Here is a 15,447-nt window from a genome sequence, read left to right on the forward strand (position 1 = left end):
TTCAGTGGCGACTACTGAATGTCACTCAGTTACCCACCTGCATCCTGTCAGATCTGGTTTAGCATGTGTTCTCATTGTGGTTTATTATTGTCACGTGTACCGAGGTCAAATCAGACAAGTACAATCAAGCCAAACTCAAGTACAATAGATGGAACATTAAAGTGCAATAGATAGTACAATGGAGGTCACGGTGGCGCAGCGGTAGAGTCGCTGCCTTACAGCGAATGCAACGCCGGAGACCCGGGTTCCATCCCGACTACGGGTGCTGTCTGTACGGAGTTTGTACGTTCTCCCCGTGATCTGCGTGGGTTTTCTCCGAGATCTTCGGTTTCCTCCCACACTCCAAAGACGTACAGGTTTGTAGGTTAATTGGCTGGGCAAATGTAAAAATTGTCCCTAGTGCGCGTAGGATAGTGTTAATGTGTGTGGATCGCTGGGCGGCGCGGACCCGGTGGGCCGAAGGGCCTGTTTCCGCGCTCTAAACTAAAACTAAACAAAGGGGAAGATACAGTGCAGAATAAAGTACTCAGCATTGTCGTGCATCAGTTACAAAGACAATTTAAATCATCTTCCCATCAGGGAATTGAACCCTGGTATCCTGCGTGATAGGTGGGGAAACTAACTACTACACCAATGAGGAACCGATATTTCTAGACTGTCTGAACCCATCCCAACATTTTCCAGGTTTATTTTCATAAGCGCAAGCACGTGAGGCACGGGTACGATGAAAGCCTTCCTTGTGGCAGCATCACTGACACATAGACTTACACAACACACACAAAAGGCAGTTTGTACCTAAATTACACAGCCTTGATGATAGATGCCACCTTTTTGAGGCCACGTCTGGTTTAGATGCTTTAAATGGTGGAGAGGGTTGTGCCCATGATGAGCCCACCGCAATCTGCAGTCTCTTGCATTCTCGGGTGTTGGAATAACCATACCGGGTCATGATGCCACCTAGGACACAAGCTGCTGGAGTAACTCAGTGGGTCAGGCAGCATCAGCACACAACATGGGATGGGTGATGTTTCGGGTCAGGACTCTTCTCCAGACTTCACTGAAAAAAAAACTTTACTGAAATCCTTGTGACACCAGGATTTGTGGTCTCGTGCTGTTATTCAGTTTAGAGATACAGCGCGGAAACAGGCCCTTCAGCCCACCGGGTCCACGTCAGCCAGCAGTCCCCATACATTAACACTATCCTACACACACACTAGGGACAATTTTTTGCATTTACCAAGCCAATTAATCTACAAACCTGTACGTCTTTGGAATGTGGGAGGAAACCAAAGATCTCAGAGAAAACCCACGCAGGTCACGGGGAGAACGTACAAACTCTGTACAGACGGCACCCGTAGTCGGGATGGAACCCGGGTCTCCGGTGCTGCATTGGCTGTAAGGCAGCAACTCTACCGCTGCGCCACCGTGACCGCCCGTTATGATTCCCTCTTAATTCTTTTTCTCTCACCTCTCTCCTCACTCCTACTCCTCTCTCGTCCTCTCTCTCGCTCTCTCTCTCTCTCTCTCTCTCTCTTCCTTTCTCTGTCTCTTCCTTTCTCTGTCACCTGCGGCATGGTGGCGCAGCGGTAGAGTTGCTGCCTTACAGCGAATGCAGCGCCGGAGACTCAGGTTCGATCCTGACTACGGACGCCGTCTGTACGGAGTTTGTACGTTCTCCCCGTGACCTGCGTGAGTTTTCTCCGAGATCTTCGGTTTCCTCCCACACTCCAAAGACGTACAGGTATGTAGGTTAATTGGCTGGGCAAATGTAAAAATTGTCCCTAGTGAGTGTAGGATAGTGTTAATGTGCGGGGATCGCTGAGCGGTGCAGACCCGGTGGGCCGAAGGGCCTGTTTCCGCACTGTATCTCTAAATCTAACAAATCTAAAATCTTTCTCTTGCGCTCTCTCTCTCTCTCTCTCTCTCTCTCTCTCTCTCTCTTCTTCTCCCCCCCCCTCCTGTGTACTCCCCCTCTCTGTTCTTTCCTTTGATTACAACAGTGGGGATGCGTGATGCTACTTTTCATTTCACGGTGGTGGTGCAGCCGATTTTACACGCTGGGTATGGTTTCTCATGTGGCTACATTCCTCCCCACAGGAAATATCAAGTTAGTGAACATTGATTGGTTATAGTTAACGGGCAGATGAGCTCTCACACACCTAGTGATCCAAGGAGATAGTGTGACCTGTTGCTGGAATCGCATGGCCGACCGACACACAAGGCAAGCTTTCCTGCTTTGTGCTCCTGCATATGTGACCCATTTCCATTGGGCAGTAGTTCCTGTTTAGTCAGTGTCATTTTCTGAATGAATGGATGAGCCCGAGGACGTGACATCTGACTCCCATTCCGCTCGGAGCTGTGTGCCAATGCCTGTGGTTATTTTCCCCTGCCCTGTCCAGAGAGAAGATCTTTCTGTTCTTTCAGCTGGCTGCCGTTATTCACTCCCATCTCCCAAGTCTGAAAGTTTGAGGCTTAAGGCTCCCTCCAGAGATTTAAGTCTACAATAATTTAGACTGACATTTCAGTCACACCAAAGGAATGTTTCTCTGTTCGAAGTGCCGTATCCCAAGTGCTGCAATCATGAGATGAGCACCAAAAAAGGCCCTTTAAACACGTCCATGCCAAAACAAAACGTTTGTCTGAGATGGTCAATAGACAATGAGATGGTCCTATTTGTCTGCGTTTCATACATCCGTAGGTTTTCGGAGCAGAATTAGGCCATCAAGATTACTCTACAGTCAATCGTGGCTGATCTATCTTTACCTCTCAACCCCACTCTCCTGCCTTGATTCCCCTACTAATTGAGAATCTGTCAATTTCCGCCTTAAAAATGTCCACTGACTTGGCCTCCACAGCCGCCTGTGGCAATGAGTTCCACAGATTCACCACCCTCTGACTAAAGACATTCCTCCTCATCTCCTTCCTAACGGTTATTGTTAGGCTCTAGCCTCTGGTCGGAGACTCTCCCACTAGTGGAAACATTCTCTCCACATCCACTCTATCCAGGCCTTTCACTATTTAGTAAGTGTCAATGAGATGCCCCCCTCATCCTTCTAAACTCCAGCGAGTACAGGCCCAGTGCCCAACGCTCATCATATGTTTGTCACATATTCCTCTCGACCTGTTCTATCCATGTACCTGTCCAGGTGTCTTTTAAACAATGTAATTGGATCCTTCCATAAACCCATCACCATGTGATGTGAAAAACCCTCCCCGCAGGTCCCCTTGAGATCTTACCCCGCTCACCTTCAGTCTACTCCTCTGGACGCAGCGGTAGAGTTGCTGTCTTACGGTGCTTACAGCGCCGGAGACCCGGGTTCCATCCCGACCACGGGTCTGTCTGTACGGAGTTTGCACGTGACCTGCGTGGGTTTTCTCCGAGATCTTTGGTTTCCTCCCACACTCCAAAGACATACAGGTATGTAGTAGGTTAATTGGCTTGGCATGAAGGTAAATTGTCCCTAGTGTGTGTGGGATAGTGTTCATGTGCGGAGAAAACCCACGCGGTCACGGCGAGGACGTACAAACTCCGCACAGACAGCACCCACAGTCAGGATCTCTGGAGCTGCAAGCACTGTAAGACAGTAACTCTACCACTGTGCCCTGTGGAGAAATGGCAGTCAGTTAATTGCTATTTTTTGGAGCTAACTTTGCCCAAATTGCTGCAGCTTTTCCTTCATTGCAGCAGTGTTTAGTTTAGTTTAGAGATACAGTGCGGAAACATGCCCTTCGGCCCACCGATTCCGCACCGACCAGCGATCCCCGCACATGAACATTATCCAACACTAGGGGCAATTTTTACATTCATACCAAGCCAATTAACCTACAAACGTACGTCTTTAGAGTGTGGGAAGATCCCGGAGAAAACGCACGCGGTCACGGCGAGGACGTACAAGCACTGTACAGACAGCACATGTAACTGGGATTGAACCCACCCGGGTCTCTGATGCTGCAAGCGCTGTACGGCAGCAACTCTACCCCTGTGCCACCATGCCACCCTGTGGGGGAGTGGCAGTCTGCAGAAGGCAAAGGAAGAATGTTTGCTGTGATTGAGACAAACTGGCAACATCCCAATGCTCTTTATGCAGTGATTCACGTCAGTGGAGTGTAGTCTCTGTCTGACCAGGGACCTGTCTGCTGGACTAGGGACGGTCTTTAAGCTGGGAAGAGTGTAGAACTGGGCGGACTGCGGCCGGCAAGGGCAAGTCGCTGAGCCGATCCCTGCTCGTCTGAAAACCAGACGAGATGGGTAGAGAGTGAACCAGGTAGGAGAGGAAACCAGGTCTGGCCCACCACGTCGTCAAGGTCGGCTGCGGGAGGCACCTCGGGCACGGAGGTGGACGGGCGAGGAGAGGAATGTCATGCCCAAGGAAGGCAATGGCTGGGGGCTCGCCTGCACCGGAGCTGGAGCGCGGACTGGACTTTTCAAAATGGCGTCAAAACCTGGCGCCTCTTGTCTGTACTCGCTGGAGTTTAGAAGGATGAGGGGGGCATCTCATTGACACTTACTAATGTAGACTATTTCTGTACATTTGACCAATTGGGCATGTGCTCAGGTATTGCAATACTTTATTGGACTATATGTAAAGAATGATTTCATTGTGCGTTTGCACATGTGACAAATAAAATCCCCATTGAGGGGCCCATCAAGGAAACGCGTGTGCAGCAAAGGTGTGCTGGGGGATATCGCTGAGATAGGTTGGGAGATGGCTGTAGGGAGGTCTCATTAAAGTGCATGACTTGAAAGCGTGTGAGTAGTGAGACCGTGATACTTCAGCAAGAGGGGTGAATGAATGTGGTTTGATGGGTCTGACCTGGTGCACATACCCACCACACACACCCAGACCTACACCAGACGCTACGAAGACCGTGACAGTTTGATGAGACGGTTCACATGTCTCGATCACTAGATTTGTTGCCTTGTCTCTCCTGCTCTCCAAGTGGTGGTGGTGGTGGGGGGGGGGGGGGGGGGGGGGGAAATCAGAACTGTAATGTATACAGTGTGCCTCTGATTTGACACGGTGAAGTTTCTTCCTAACCTCAGGAGGAGATATAAACATCTGAAGACCTCGTCCCTGGTCTCAACCCACCGTCGCTTATGCCTTACACCCCTTCCCTCACGCAACCCCCGGTAGAGTTGCTGCCTTACAGCGCTTACAGCACCAGAGACTCGGGTTCGATCCCGACCTCGGGTTCTGTCTGTACAGTTTGTACGTTCTCCCCATGACCTGCGTGGGTTTTCTCCGAGATCTTCGGTTTCCTCCCACACTCCAAAGACGTGCAGGTTTGTAGGTTAATTGGCTTGGTTTGAATGTAAATTGTCCCCAGTGGGTGTAGGATAGTGTTAATGTGCGGGGATCGCTGGTCGGTGCGGACTCGATGGGCCGAAGGCCCTATTTCCACGCTTTATCTCTAAACTACAATACAATACAATACAATATATCTTTATTGTCATTGTACAGGGGTAAAACGAGATTGGGAATGCGTCTCCCATACGATGCAATAAATTAATTAGCTAATCAGTATTAATTTAAACAACCCAATGAAACAAATTAGAAACAGTTTTAAAACAGAATAAAGTGCAAGTAGATCTGTGCCGGTTCACTGTGCGATGTGACCATCCGGCTCAGCAGGACCGGTTCATAGTAGCTATGGCCCTGGGGCTGTTCCTGAGTCTGGAGGTGCGGGCGTAGAAGGCCTTGTAGCGTCTGCCCGATGGTAGAAGTTCGAACAGACTGTTGCAGGGGTGTGAAGAGTCTTTGTGGATGCTGGTGGCTTTTCTGAGGCATCGTGTGTTGTAGATGCCCTCCAAGGCTGGCAGCTGTGTTCCGATAGTCTTCTGAGCTCTATGGACCATAAACCAAAGTAAACACTCTCCTTCCCACTTTCCTCCCTGTCTTTATGATGCTCTTTGATACCTTTTTGTATAAGCTATTGGTCTTCTTTAGTGGTGGGGGCCTGGAACGCGCTGCCAGGGGTGGTGGTGGAGGCAGATACGATAGTGGCGTTGATAGACACTGTTTGATCGGCAAATGGACATGGAGGGATGTGGATTATGTGCACGCAAATAGGAGGTGGTCTTTGTGGGCTGAAGGGCCTGTTCCTCTGCAGTACTGCAATAGTTTAGTTTATAATTGTCACGTATACCAAGCTTTTGTTTGCGTGCTATCCGGTCAAATAAAAGGCTATACTTCAATGCAATCAAGCTGTCCACAGTGCACAGATGAAGGATAGAGTATGGCATTTAGTGCAAAGATATGAGGTCTATGTTCTGTATTAACCGCACTGTTTCAATCCACGTTTTTGTTGCTGTTATCAGTGCTGCCACCTCTTCTATTAAATGTTAAAACAAGGCACCAACTGGTCCCTTTGTGTAAGTGCAAAGGATTTCCATGCATCTTTGAAAACTGAGGTGAGAAGAAACTTTTGTCATTCAGAGAGTTGTGAATTTGTGGAATTCTCTGCCACAGAGGGCAGTGGAAGCCAAATCACTGGATGGATTTAAGAGAGAGTTAGATCGAGCTCTAGGGGCTAGTGGAATCAAGGGATATGGGGAGAAGGCAGGCACGGGTTATTGATTGTGGATGATTTGACATGGACAACACACATTGCCGCACTGGTGGGTAAGGCAAGGCAGCGCCTTTACCACCTCAGACAGTTGAGGAAATTCAGAGTCTCTCTGAGGATCCTTCAGTGCTTCTACTCTGGGGCTGTAGAAAGCATCTTGTCCGGAAACATCACAATCTGGTTTGGGAACAGCTCTGCCCAGGACAGGAAGGCTCTGCGGAGAGTAGTGCGTTCAGCTGAACGCACCATGGGAACTACACTCGCCCCCCTGCAGGACCTATACATCAGGAGGTGCAGATCGAGAGCCAGCAACATTATGGGGGACCCCTGCCACCCCAGCAACGGACTGTTCCAGCTGCTACGGTCAGGCAAACGCCTCCGCTGTCACGCTGTGAAAACAGAGAGGATGAGAAGGAGTTTCTTCCCACAAGCCATCAGGACTGTTAACTCTCATATCACCAGGGACTAATTTAATTTACTGTGTTAAAAAATATATTCTATTCTGTTTTGTAGTTTTAACACAATCCGCAGGCGTTGCCACTTTCATTTTACTGCACATCTTATATATGTATGTGACAAATAAACTTGACTTGACTTGATGATCACAATGAATGGCGGTGCTGGCTGGAAGGGCCGAATGGCCTCCTCCTGCACCTATTTTCTATGTTTCTAAAAGGGAAGTTGTATAGGGTCCTGGTGAGACCGCATCGGGAGTATTGTATGCAGTTTTGGTCCCCTAATTTGAGGAAGGACATTCTTGCTATTGAGGCAGTGCAGCGTAGGTTCACGAGGTTAATCCCTGGGATGGCGGGACTGTCATATGAGGAAAGATCTGAAAGTCTGGGCTTGTATTCACTGGAGTTTAGAAGGATGAGAGGGGATCTTATCGAGACATATAAAATTATAAAAGGACTGGACAAGCTAGATGCAGGAAAGATGTTCCCAATGTTGGGGGAGTCCAGAACCAGGGGCCACAGTCTAAGAATAAAGAGGAGGCCATTTAAAACTGAGGTGAGAAGAAACTTTTTCACCCAGAGAGTTGTGAATTTGTGGAATTCTCTGCCACAGAAGGCAGTGGAGGTCAATTCACTTGATGAATTTAAAAGAAAGTTAGATAGAGCTCTACGGGCTAGTGGAATCAAGGGATATGGGGAGAAGGCAGGCACGGGTTACTGATTGTGGATGATCAGCCATGATCACAATGAATGGCGGTGCTGGCTCGAAGGGCCAAATGGCCGTCTTCTGCGCCTGTTTTCTATGTTTCTATGGAAGTTCATTCTGATCTTGACCAACATTTTTTTCCTTGAGCAGCACATCTAAAGTTGACCTGGATTGTGACTTGTGGCGGTGTGGTACTTGCAATCTGGCTGTGTTTGTGCACACAAGTGACTGCACTTCATAGCTCATTTGCTGAGCTGTGTTTAAAATACCTCAACCAATCATCTTTAGTTTTTTAGATTTAGTTTTAGCCCACTGAGTCTGCGCCGACCAGCGATTCCCACACACTAATGCTACCCTACACACACTAGGGATAATTTACAATGATAACAAACCAATTAACCTACAAACAATAGACAATAGACAATAGGTGCAGGAGGAGGCCATTCGGCCCTTCGAACCAGCACCGCCATTCAATGTGATCATGGCTGATCATTCTCAATCAGTACCCCGTTCCTGCCTTCTCCCCATACTCCTTGACTCCGCTATCCTTAAGAGCTCTATCTAGCTCTCTCTTGAATGCATTCAGAGAATTGGCCTCCACTGCCTTCTGAGGCAGAGAATTCCACAGATTCACAACTCTCTGACTGAAAAGGTTTTTCCTCACCTCAGTTCTAAATGGCCTACCCCTTATTCTTAAACTGTGGCCCCTTGTTCTGGACTCCCCCAACATTGGGAACATGTTTCCTGCCTCTAACATGTGTCCAACCCCTTAATAATCTTATACGTTTCGATAAGATCCCCTCTCATCCTTCTAACCTGTACATCTTTGGAGGGTGGGAGGAAACCGGAGCACCTAGAGAAAACCGCACCCGTAGTCAGGATCGAACCCACGTCTCTGGAACTGAGAGGCAACAACTCTACCGCTGCACCACATTGCCGCCCTTCTGCTTTTCCAGCAGAATTGTCTCTAGATGCTCCGGTTTCCTCCCACAGTCCAAGGACATGCAGCTTTGTAGATTAATTAACTTCTGTAAATTGTCCCAAGTGTGTAGGATGGAACTAGTGTAGGAATGGAATGGAATGGAATACTTCATTGTCCAATGTGGCACGGCACAGTGAGATTCTTTGCTTGCACATCCAAGGTGCTCAAATAGTCGCCACATAAACGGCGCTGACAAAGTTACAAAGTACCCCCGCCGGCTCCTCCTTTGTTCCCCCCCTCACGGGGTGATCGCTGGTCAGTGCGGACTTGGTGGGTCTGTTAAAGCTCTATCCATCCACGAACCACTATCAGACAACAAACCACATTAGTCACTTTAAAATGTAACAATTCCTCTCTATTTCGCATGCTGGAGTGGGAGAGCAACCCCGAGTATGGTTACATACCCGTTGTCCCTCGCGGTCCCACTCAAAGGTCCAACACAATAGTCGTACTTGTATACCCGGGGGGAGGTTGCATAACTATTTCATCATCATGCCCCTCGTGCTAGGACATGCTGGGGCATGCCCGGACATGCTCCTCTGCACGTACACCCTTCACCCTTTCAGTTCTAAAACTCTTTAAGGCCGAAGGGCCTGTTTCAGCGCTGTATTTTAAAAAATAATTCTGGATCTTGGCTGGATACAGATCGTGTAGGAACCTTCAAAGGGAAATGGGACCCAGGCCGGCAAAGAGTTGCAGGGTTGTGGAGAATGGGGGAAAGTGGCCTGTGTTGGCTCCGGTGGCCATCTTCTGCGCTGTACTGTATGTGATGTGGAGTTCTTGCGGGTGACCAGGGCCAGATTCAGCAGTGCAAAATCTAATGAAACTCCACAATCGCTGTTCACCTTATTGTACAATAGCTGGATGTTTGATGGCATCATGAACAGAGCTGTTCATCTTTTTATGTGGTTCCTTGGCTTTTGATTGTGATCAGCTGTCAGTGATTTTAGCAATCAGTATTCATATTTGGTGATATTTAATGATAGTCAGTTGATATTTGGGTGAAGTTAAATGTCTTCTTTTCTCAACAATTTTGTAGGATATCCGGAATACTGTGGGCAATATCCCTATGGAGTGGTACAAAGACTATCCACACATCGGATACAACCTAGATGGAAAGAAAATCTACAAACCAATCCGAAATAAAGATGAACTGGATGAATTTCTGGATAAAATGGAGAACCCGGATTACTGGTATGGAAAACATGGCAGGAACTTTGGGTTTAACCTCTGGCCTGATGTGTGTGTGTGTGTGTGTGTGTATTAAAAACATTAAAAAAATACGCAGGAGGATATCCACATCCCTGCCCTGCCATTAATTTTAATGACAGCCGATCTTTTACCTTGATATATTAACCCCACACTCCCTGAATCTCTTAATATCTAACAACCTATCAACCTGTCTTGAATATTCTCAAAGACCGACACAAAATGCTCGAGTAACTCAGCGGGACAGGCAGCATCTCTGGAGAGAAGGAATAGCTGACGTTTCGGGGTCGAGACCTTTATTCAAAGACTGGTTAGGGATAAGGGAAACGAGAGATATAGACAATGATGTAGCAGCAAGAGAGGATGTTCACACTAGTTCTATGTTATCCCACTTTTGCATCCACTCCTTACACACTGACAATGGAGGAGGCATCCTCGACCTCCACTGCCCTCTCGGGTGAAGAGTGAAGAGAACATCACCCTTTGGGTGAAGACCTGTCTTCTAATTTCTGTCCCGTGCAGCCGGCCGTGTATTTAGAGGCTGCAACAGCCCTGGGCAGCCCGGTTATAGGAAACATCAACTCAACACCTACCCTGTCAATAGACACAAAATGCTGGAGTAACTCAGCGGGACAGGCAGCATCTCTGGATAGAAAGAATGGGTGGCATTTCGGGTTAAGACCCTTCTTCAAGCCCCATTGGTACATTTCAGTGAGGTTTCCTGTCACAAGCACCCGGTTAAGCTGTTCATTTAAGAATGAGGGGAGGCCATTTAGGACTGAGATGAAGAGAAACTTTTTCACCCAGAGAGTTGTGAATCTGTGGAATTCTCTGCCACAGAGGGCAGTGGAGGCCAATTCTCTGGATGTTTTCAAGAGAGAGTTAGATTTAGCTCTTAGGGCTAACGGAATCAAGGGATATTTGGGAGAAAGCAGGAATGCAGTACTGATTTAGGATAATCAGCCATGATCATGTTGAATGATCATACTGGCTCGAAGGGCCGAATGGCCTGCTCCTGCACCTATTTTTCTATGTTTCTATCAGTTTATCTCCCCAAATCTTTAAGTATTGAATCACTTAGAGAGTGCATTGGGCATTCAATGGTTCCATGGATCTTTATTGTCATGTATGCACAGCACGGTGAGATTCTCCTGCACAACCCACTAATGCACTGTCACTATATTGTGGCACCATTCACAAAGGCAAAGAGAAAGTCCCAGGTCTAAAGTCCAGTCCACATGCTGGAAGCACTGAAGCTCCCCTGGTACAGGTAAACATCAACTCTGAAATGAGAGCAGACACAAAACGCTGGAGTAACTCAGCGGGTCAGGCAGCATCTCCAGAGAAAAGGAATAGGTGACATTTCGGGTCGAGACCCTCATCGGACTGATTCCCATTCCTTTTCTCCGGGAGATGCTGTCCGACCCGCCGAGTTACTCCGGCATTTTGGGGTCTATCTTCGGTGTAAACCAGCACATGCACACTCCGAAATGAGAGTGTCGCTGCTTGTGATTGACGTTTGTATTCTGTCTCTCCTTTGCATGTAGAGTGCGATGGGTCCTGACCTGCTGCCAATCCCATCCCACCCTTGAGCAAAACACAAAGTGCTGGAGTAACTCAGAGGACCAGGCAGGATCTGCGGAGGGAAACGGATAGACAATATTTCAGCTCATAACACCGATGTTAGTTAGTTAGGTAGTTTAGTTTATTGTCACGTGTAACGAGGTGCAGTAAGAAGCTTTTGTTGCGTGCTAACTAGTCAGCAGAAAGACAATACATGAATACAATCGAGCCATTTACAGTGTATAAGGGGATAATGTTTAGTGCAAGGTAAAGCCAGCAAAGTTCGATCAAGGATAGTCCAAGGGTCACCAATGAGGTAGATAGTAGTTCAGCACTGCTCTCTGGTTGTGGTAGGATGATTCAGTTGCCTGATAACAGCCGGGAAGAAACTGTCCCTGAATCTGGAGGTGTGCGTTTTCACACTTCTGTACCTCTTGCCCGATGGGAGAGGGGAGAAGAGGGAATGGCCGGGTTGCGACTCGTCCTTCATTATGCTGCTGGCCTTGCCGAGTCAGCATGAGGTATAAATGGAGTCCATGGAAGGGAGCTTGGTTTGTGCGATGCTCCTCTAGAGTCTGAAGAAGGGCCCTGACCCTAAACGTCACCTATCCATGTTCTCAAGAGATGCTGCCTGACACACTGAGTTACTCCAGCACTTTGTGCTGTGCTGAAGATGCTCACATCTGCAATTCCTTGCGCCCTCCCACCCTTATTGCTTTCTCCCTGTCCACAGGCGTACTATTCCAGACAAGATGACCGGCACTGACATTCGACTCACCGATGACCAGGTAGATCTTGTCCACAGGCTCCAGAACGGACGGTTTGGAGACGCCAAGTTTGATCCCTATCAGGTGAGAATCGTATTTTCCTGAATCTTGCTGTAAATGAAATGAGCTGATTGTAGAAATTCCAGTGTCTGCCTGGACAGCACAGTGATGGGGCCATTGGGTGCAAACCTTGTGCAGTCTTGCTCAATAGCTTTGGGTCAGGATTCAGGATATCTTTATTTGTCATCCAAAAAACAAGTCTTTTGGACAAGATTTCGTCACCCACAGTCCAACAATAAGAGCAATAAAATTAGCAAATTACACAACCCCAACCAACACAAAACACAAAACAAAAGAAACATCCATCACAGTGAGTCTCCTCCAGTCACCTCCTCACTGTGATGGAAGGCCAGAATGTCTTTTTCTCTTCCCCTGCCGTCTTCTCCCGCGGTCAGGCTGTTGAGGTTGCCACGTTCCAGGCCGGTGAAAGGCCCAGTGAGGTTGCCGGACGGTGAAAGGTCCGCAGCAGGCCGACCCCAGCCCCGCGATCCGGTGCGGGCGATTCGATCATTGCATTTGGATAAGGAATTTGTTGAGGACCAAAAGGCCTGGGAAATTGGAGCTAAAAGGGAGCCATAAGGCACGGTGGCGCAGCGGTAGAGTTGCTGCCTTACCGCACTGACAGCGCCAGGGGCCCGGGTTCGATCCTGGCTACAGGTTATGTCTGTACGGAGTTTATACGTTCTCCCCGTGACCGCTTGGGTTTTCTCTCAGATCTTCGGCTTTCTCCCACAATCCAAAGACGTACAGGTTTATAGGTTGATTGACTTGGTATAAATGTAAAATTGTCCCTAGTGTGCATCGGATAATGTTAATGTGCGGGGATTGCTGGTCGGTGCGGACGCGGTGGGCCAACGGGCCTGTTTCCGCACTGTATCTCTAAAACTAAAAAAACTGAAACTAAAAACAAACTGCTGGAGGAACTCTGAGGGTTGAGCATCATCTTTTGTACAAGACGTTGAGTATTACGTTCAGTTTCGGTCTCCCTGCCATAGGATAGATGTCGTTAAGCTGGAAAGAGGGCCGAGAAGATTTACGAGGATGTTACCAGGACTCGAGGGGCCGAGCTATAGGGAGAGGTCTGGTAGACTGGGCCACAGTTTAAGAATAAGGGGTAGGCCACTTAGAACTGAGATGAGGAAAAACTTTTTCACCCAAAGAGTTGTGAATCTGTGGAATTCTCTGCCTCAGAAGGCAGTGGAGGCCAATTCACTGGATGCTTTCAAGAGAGAGTTCGGTAGAGCTCTTAAAGATAGCGGCGTCAAAGGATGTGGGGAGAGGGCAGGAACAGGGTACTGATTGTGGATGATCAGCCATGATCACAATGAATGGCGGTGCTGGCTCCTGCACCTATTGTGTATTGTATTCGGAGCGCAGGAGGATGAGGGGTGATCTTACAGAGGTGTACAAAATCATGAGAGGAATAGATCAGGTAGATGCACAGAGTCTCTTACCTAGTATAAGGAAATTATAAACAAGAGAATGTAGGTTTAAAGTGAGAGGGGAAAGATTTAATAGGTACCTGAGGGGCAACTTTTTCACTCGGAGGGTGGTGGGTACATGAAACAAACTGCCAGAGGAGGGGGATGAGGCAGATATTACAACAACATTGAAAAGACACTTGGACAGGTACATGGATAGGAAAAGTTTAGAGGGATGTGGGCCAAAGGTGGGCAAATCATAATCATAATAATCATAATAGTAATTTATTAGCCAGGCATGTTTTGTAAATGGGACTAGCTTAGATGGAGCACCTTGGTCGGCATGGACGGATTGGGCCGAAGGGCCTGTTTCCATGCCTTCTGACTCTATGACTCTGAGGCATGGGGGGGGGGGGGAAGGAATAGTCGGTGATTTGGGTGGAGATGCTGCTCAGCATCAGGCAGAGTTGCAGAATCTTGCGAGCTGTGGATGGACTTGTCCATTGATTGACCTTGGAAAGTAGCAGGACTGGTCAGAGAGTGGGTTAAATAAAGCACTGAGGACTCTCGCTCCCCTTTTATTAATTGAGGCACGGCACGAGAAGTTACGCTGGAGGTTGAATGGGGAGCAAGTCTGTGCACAGTTCTCCTCTCCATATTGCAGCAGGAATGTGATTGTACTGGAGAGGGCGCAGAGGAGATTTGGAAGGATATTGCCAGCACTGGAAAATTATAGACCAGCTAAGATGGGATAAGCTCGGGTTGTTTTCTTTGGAACAGAAGAGACCGAGGGGAGACTTAATTGAGGTGTATAAAATCGAGGGGCCCAGACAGTAAATGGGAAGGACTTGGTTCCCTCAGAGACCTCCGAAAACAGGAAGGTACATTTAAAGTAATTGGTGGAAGGATGACAAGGGAGACGACGAAACACTTTTTCACCCAGAGGTTGGTGAGAGGCCTGAAACACACTGCCTGAAGAAACGCAACTCATCCTGTTTAAACTGTTGGGCGTTAAAAACCTGGACGTCAGGGCTTTGTCCTGCAGACCTGCTCCGAGAAGACTGATTGGGTTCAGGATGTTACATGGGCTGGCGGACTTGAGTTAGAGGGGGAGGTTGGGCTTGCTGGAATGAGCTGCCAGAGGAAGCTGTGGAAACGGATTCAATTATGACTTTTAAAAGCCACTAGACGACCCGTTGGGTTCCCATTGTGACACCAGCGATCTCAAAATGGTGACCTCAACTTGTATATATAAATATATATATATATATATATATATATATATATATATATATATATGTGTGTGTAGACGACCCGTTGGGTTCCCGTTGTGTCGCCAGCGATCTCAAAATGGCGATCCCATCTTGTATATATATATATATATGCGTTTTTGCCGAAATACAGCCAAAACGGTACACGAGAGGGCAACAATTTGAACAAAACTTGAGTGAAAGGAGGGGGAGGGTGGGGGGAGGAGAGAGTGGGTGTGGGGGGAAGAGGGGTGTTGGTGGGGGAACAGAGTGGGGGGAAGGGGGACAGTGGGGGTCAGGGGAGGGTGGGGAAGAGGGGAGAGTGGGGGGGGGAGTAAGCTGTGGAATTGTCTAGTGTCTTTTAGGGGGAGGGGGGGAGCGAATGGGGAGTAAGGTGCCCCTAAAATTGTTGCGCTATGGTGTACCGTTATTCAAGCGCTGTAAGGCAGCAACTCTGCCGCTGCACC

The 15,447-nt window shown here is 48.2% G+C and overlaps 1 protein-coding gene across 1 annotated transcript in view; it reads left to right on the forward strand.

Annotated features, from left to right (window-relative positions):
- Positions 1 to 15,447, forward strand: part of bop1 (BOP1 ribosomal biogenesis factor) — a 185,807-nt gene that overhangs the window by 140,441 nt on the left and 29,919 nt on the right. The window contains 2 exon segments of the mRNA XM_078429715.1: positions 9,750 to 9,904; positions 12,216 to 12,333. Coding sequence (XP_078285841.1) covers positions 9,750 to 9,904; positions 12,216 to 12,333 — 273 coding nt within the window.

The sequence above is a fragment of the Rhinoraja longicauda genome, chromosome 2 (assembly GCF_053455715.1).
Source record: "Rhinoraja longicauda isolate Sanriku21f chromosome 2, sRhiLon1.1, whole genome shotgun sequence".
Taxonomy (NCBI): domain Eukaryota; kingdom Metazoa; phylum Chordata; class Chondrichthyes; order Rajiformes; family Arhynchobatidae; genus Rhinoraja; species Rhinoraja longicauda.